General features: G+C 44.3%; 1 protein-coding gene and 1 long non-coding RNA gene across 2 annotated transcripts in view; one reads left to right on the forward strand and one right to left on the reverse strand.

Annotated features, from left to right (window-relative positions):
* Positions 1–5,901, forward strand: part of LOC137448533 (uncharacterized) — a 65,953-nt gene that overhangs the window by 29,910 nt on the left and 30,142 nt on the right. The window lies entirely within an intron of this gene.
* Positions 286–3,385, reverse strand: TTLL2 (tubulin tyrosine ligase like 2). The gene is given in 3 exon segments (XM_068147555.1): positions 286–491; positions 494–2,062; positions 2,974–3,385. Coding segments are annotated over 2 exon segments (1,668 nt in total). The 5' UTR covers positions 2,055–2,062; positions 2,974–3,385; the 3' UTR covers positions 286–384.

Below are 5,901 nucleotides of genomic sequence, written 5' to 3' on the forward strand. Positions count from 1 at the left end.
AAGCTGACAGGATTCTTCCAAAGCATGATAGTTTTGTGTCTTTCACACTACCTGCACCTTTGTAAACTGAGTGCATGTTGAATGTTCCCTGGTGTCAAGTAATGAAGTCATAAAGCCTCCTTAATTAGGAGAAGAAAAGAAATAACAATCACTGAGAAAATAATAAACAAAGCCTGGCATTTCTGAGGATGTTTTGAGAAATTCAATTTCCATTTTTATTCTGGAATTACTTTAATGTTACAAGAATTTAAAAATTAGTAGTTTAATTAAAAAAATAATCTCATGGTAATTGCAAAACTACAAATTTTTAATTGTGTAGTTTTTTTTCAGATACCTCTTTTAAATTTCAGTGTACATCTACTTCCTTACAGCTAAAGTTATCATTTATGATATGTCTGTATAACCTAACACCATGAAGTTATACATGGTGTATAACCTAACACCATGGCCTACACTTTCCTTTGTGTTCTGCTGTTGTGATGGTAACTGCTCACTAATTTGCTTATTTCCTTTATGATGCTCTTTATATTTGTCCCATCCCTGGAAGCTTGCAGTACAGCTTCATTGAAAGGAAAAATAAGGACAAAATCTCCTACACGGGGGATAGGCCTCTGGTCTTTATCAGAGACGAAATACGGGCATGTGGTTAACTTGTAGCTGCAAAGATCAGGTGTAGGTAACTGGTGGCTGAGTTGGGCAGACTTGTGTGGTGAGAGCCTAGTTCCTAGGGGTTGTTTATTTTCAGTCTCAGCTTTTGCAGATGTTTTTGGCATGTTCATTTTTTCCCGCAGCTGGGAAGTCAGTGTTTTTCTTGGATGTGCTCTGGCAGTTTTCTTGGTCAGGGCAGCCACCTTATGAATAGCAGGTTGCACAGAAGAAGCAGAAGTACATTTTTGGCAGTTGAGTAAGCAGGAAGTCTCCTTGGTGGCACTTTCACCAGCTGCGCTCCACGGCACCTGCCTTCTGCCACTTTTTATACCAGCCACTTGGTTATGCCTGAAAGTGTCAATTTGCTTGTAGTTCAGCAGTTCAACAATATCATGAAGAAGTTTTCTTTTCACAGTGTCATCAATGGAACAGTCTAAACACAAGGCTGGATTGTAGTTGACTTCCAAAAGCCATGGCTTGAAATTGTCATCAATCAGGATGTCAAAGCCAAGGAGCTCAAAGCAATTGAAAGCCACTGGTAAGGGCATTACAGCAAGCAGGGTGAGAATCACTATGTTATTGATCTTCTGCCAGAGGACTGTGTCATCAACACCAAATATTCGAAGATAAGAACGAAATTTGCTGAATGTCCATTTGGAGCCACAGCCAATCCCTTCCTTATACTTTTTATATGAAGCTCCATATTTGTTGATACTAGTGTTTGTTAGGTGGGCATAGACATTGTCCAGAGAACCAAGGTCAAACTTTTCAGTGGCAAACCTCACCAGTCCTTCTTCATAAGTGTAAATAGTGAGGGGGGAAAAACTGGTGACACACACATAAAGACGCAGATCCAGTTTATATCCCGAAATAAGCAAGGGATTACTAATGTACTTCTGGACAATGACTGTACAGTCATATGCTAAGTCTTTAACATCTTGGAAAATGAGTATGCCCCTTCCACGGGAGAGATCTACAGGTTTGCAAATCCAGTAGCTGCTACTTCTGCCTCCTGACTGTCTCTCCTTGCTATATTCTGCTATAAATTTGACATAGTCTTTAGGCATGATGAACGCCACCGGACTAAATTCATACAGTGCTGATCCATATGCTCCTTTCATACGTTTCAGGTGCCTTGCCAAATAGTCTTTTCTGGTGATCCGAATAGCTTCTGGGTAATGGTTGAGCCTCTGCCATGGTTTAATGCCGTGGTGGTCTGTCATGCAGAAAGGTGAGTTCCGCCAGTACAAGTTCCAATCCGCATCATCTTGCTCCTTTTTGTCAAATTCAGTCCAGCCACGTTCCAGTAAAACCTCACGGACTATTGCAGGGACATTCTCATGAAGACGGAACACCAATGGTCTCAAGATATCTCTTGTATCATAGTCATTTGCCATCACTTCCATCTTACTCTCTGAAAGAAAGGAGAATCATCAGCCACAACTGCATTGTGTTTAAGCTGAAAGATCGTAAAGGGGAATCAGTTCCGGATAGCTGTTAAGGCAGCACAGAGCACTGACTGTTGCAAAGTTTTACATCTCCATATTTTATTTACTTTTTCATTGTGGCAGATCACTACAGCAGTAGCTGTCCCAAAGCTTTTGTAATTATTGGATACTTGGGACTTTTTGCTTCTCTTTGCAACTTTCTTCAGCTGAGTCCTGAGGGAATTGGCTGATGTGGTTGCCAGGCCAGTCTCCATGATATTTGAGAAGTCCTGGCAGCCAGGTGAGGAGTACTGCATCCAGCTCTGGATTTTAGAGAGGCTGAGAACCAGGGCAGTGGTGTTAGAAGTATATGGCTACTTTAACCACAGGTCTGAAGTGCGTAGGTGAAAAATAGCCATGGACCATCTTATATCCTGTAGTGAGAGAATCATTGTCTACAAGTGAAGGAATTTGAAGCAAGCTTTGGTTCAGGAGAAAAGGAACAAGGCTCCTATTGGAAAGTGACTTTAGGCTTCACAATGGGTTGAGATTGTGGTCAAATTTTTAATTTCTGCATAGAATTACTTTTTATCTTCCAAAGTAATATGTAATCCTACAGTCCAACAATTATATGTCCATTAGTATATTTAGTGATGTCTTACAGTCAGAGCTGCAGTAACTTTCCATCTCAGGTTTAAACTAGTGTTGGAAGAGAGCAAGATCTATGCTGCACTGTGATTGTTTCTCTGAATCCCTCTAAGATCAGATTTCCTCCCTGTACAGAATGCAGTTGATTTCTCCTTAATGAGAGCTTTCCTTGGCTGAGGGGTTTATCAGGAACAGGAGAGACACATGTTTAGTAGGTACTGACATTCAGTCATGATGCAGTAGGACTTACATAAAATACCACAAAGGGGAAAGCAGTCTTGCTGTGCCTCTTGCACGTAGTGCTTCTTTTCAGACCCCAGGTTGCTAGAGGGTTGCTGTTGACCTTGCACACAAATGTAACGGGTGGTCCCTGGAGGTATTTGTTGTCTCTGCTCCCACCTTCCTTCCTGTGAGATGTTTTTCCTGTCTGCTTATTAAACAAGCACCATGTTATATGTTAAAAAAAATTCCCAAAAATGACTATAAACATTTGAACAGGTTTTATAGTAGCTAGTTCAAATCCTATGGCACAGATTATTAAGTTAATGAAACCAAAATGATATAACTTAAAAGTAGTCATGCTAAGCTTTTGAATAAGTCAGTTTGTAGACTGCAGTTAGCTTTGTATTTTCTGCAACAATCAACATTGATAGTAGCAGTGTTTCAGTGAAAGGCACTGCTGTACATGAATCTAATGCATGGTAAACTGTGCCATCATGGTCTCCTCTAGATAATTATAAATTAAGCTGTTAGTAATGTCTGGACAATGAAGCCTTCTTTAGTAGTTTATTCATATCAGCTTGTATTAATGCAACATCTTTCATACCTCTGGAATTCAGGGAGTAGTTTACAGGAAATTGGGTCACCAAGACTAGATATAACAAATGCCAACTTCAAATTCCCTGGCAATTACAGTCAAAGAAAATAAAACATTTTAACTAATAAAGAATGCTGACCCGCTTCTCAGGAAGTCATTCACATATGACCAGCAGCTCTTGAAGTGTGCTTGTGAAACTAACTCTAGGATTAGGTATTGGTTTAAATGAACACACACAAATTTCACTCACTTTACACTACAAATGTGTGCCCAGATAAACACCCATCTCTTCATTAGCCTGCATTCTCCTAGGGTTCTGTATTCAGCCCATTCCTTAGTAACTGAAAAATGCACCCGCATGCTTACAGACATCCTTCTATAATGCAAACACTGCTACGGCTGTCTCTGATCACACTCAATGCCCACCTACCTACCATGGCTGCTGACTGGCACCCAGAAGCATTAACTGTGACCTCAGGCTCCCAGGATGTACAGCTGGATGGATGCCAGGGTGGCAGACCTTGGCACCAGCATCCCAGGGTAAGCGCCCACGTGAAGTTGGCCTTTGTGCCAGTCTTGGCACTTCCAGTTGCTTAGTTTTACACCTACATGAGGAAATATGATTTCTAATGGTTAGGCATTAAGTGTGTGTGTGCCAAGTTAATGTGGAATGTGTCAGCATAATTACATTTGGCAAACTGACTGCAGGTCTTTCCTGTCATCTTCAAACTCTCAGGGTTACAGATCATAACCTGGGTCTGGCTGCTACTTGCCTTGGAATTCAGTTTCAGAAATAACCATTGTAATTATTTCTTGAGGTGATGGTTTCTGTCTAGTACACCATTGAGGTTTACCCCATCTGTCCCAGCCTTCGAGGCCTGGGGCTTGTAACTCCTGCAGCAGGCGGGCACGGGGCTGCAGACAGGGCACAGGGCTATTCGCTCACACGGGAGCTCTTCAAAAACAGCGTCCAGCGCTCTGGCGGCACACGGTTGAGTCTCAGCAGGAAGATACGGTTAACACATCAAACAAACGTCCCTGAAGGCGCAGGAGTGAGGATCAGCTGGTGCACATCGTACTCTAGTAGCAAAACAATTAGTATTTAAAGTCACGGTCGCTGGGGTGGGGACCCATCTGAGTCCCCCCCGGCCGCACATCGTACCTGGGCCCGACGGAACCGTCTGCTGTGGCTTGCCCAGCTGTCTTCCCGGACCGCTGCAGTCCGCGGCGAGCCCCGACCGGAGCAGCCCGACGAGGCGCGCGGGCGGCCCTTGGGGAGCGACGCGGCCCGGAAGAGCGACGGGCGCCGCGCGTCGTTGCTAAGCGATGGGGAAGAGGGAGGCGAGCGCTCCCCGCCCGCCCTCCTCAAGGAGAGAGCAGCAACGCAGGTGTGGGGACCGGCAGAGTTCAATTCTACTCTGCTTTTCTCTTGCAAGGGGCTGCGGCTATCTATTGTTTAAACCGCCTGCACCATTTAATCTGAGCCTCTCGGGGAAGGTGCACACCCAGGGCGCCCGGAAGGCATAAACCCCATCAACTGCAGCTCTTCCGTGTCGCTCTTTACCTGCTGCCCTTGCTCACAGTCTTCTCTTCTCCCTCAAGCTGCCGCATCCCCACCGCCTGCCCAGAATGGGCCTTGTTCCCGGCAGGCTTCATAGAGCCTCGCACAGGCAGAAGCAAGCACAGGTGTCCTGGGATCTGGAGATGCCATCTGAGTCCCTGCATGTCTCCCAACTTCTGTGCATGCATTTGAGACCTTCCAGCTGCATGTGGCTTATGCCATGAGACACCATGAGATTATGTGACTCATAAAAGCAATTATTTAGCTCCTTAATATTAATGGAAGCTGACTATCTAATGCTGCAGACGAATGCAATAGCCAAGGGTTTCTCCAACACCTACACCCTCAGCAGATGAAGCGTATGACCCAGCCTCAATCCCTGAAGTCTTTGGAAGAAATAGCTCTGCTATCCTTTCTCAGGGCCTCTCCTATCTGGCACAGGTGGCCCCTCACTCAATAACATCATTATATGCACTGTCTCATGGTCTCTTGTGTGAAGGCCCGACTCTCTTTCAGTACCCCTGGAAATACACAGTTTGGGACCTCAGTTCCCTGAGGATAACCAAAAAACACAGGGCATTCAGTAAATGAGCGTTAGCAGGCTTTGTTACCCATTGCCAGATTGAGAGTTCTTGAAGGTTTCAACCATGTGGCTGAGGAGCGATTCATTTGGCTACAACTTCAAATAATTCCATGAAATGATGTTTGTTTTCTGCAGTCAGCTGAGCAACCCCAGTTGCTGTCATATGATTTTGCATGTGAGCTTTCAAGTTTGATTGTAAAGCTATGGTATTAGGTCT

This window comes from Melanerpes formicivorus, unplaced genomic scaffold (genome assembly GCF_026170545.1).
Source record: "Melanerpes formicivorus ecotype bairdi unplaced genomic scaffold, bMelFor1.0.p_v2 SCAF_2, whole genome shotgun sequence".
In the NCBI taxonomy this organism is placed as follows: Eukaryota; Metazoa; Chordata; class Aves; order Piciformes; family Picidae; genus Melanerpes; species Melanerpes formicivorus.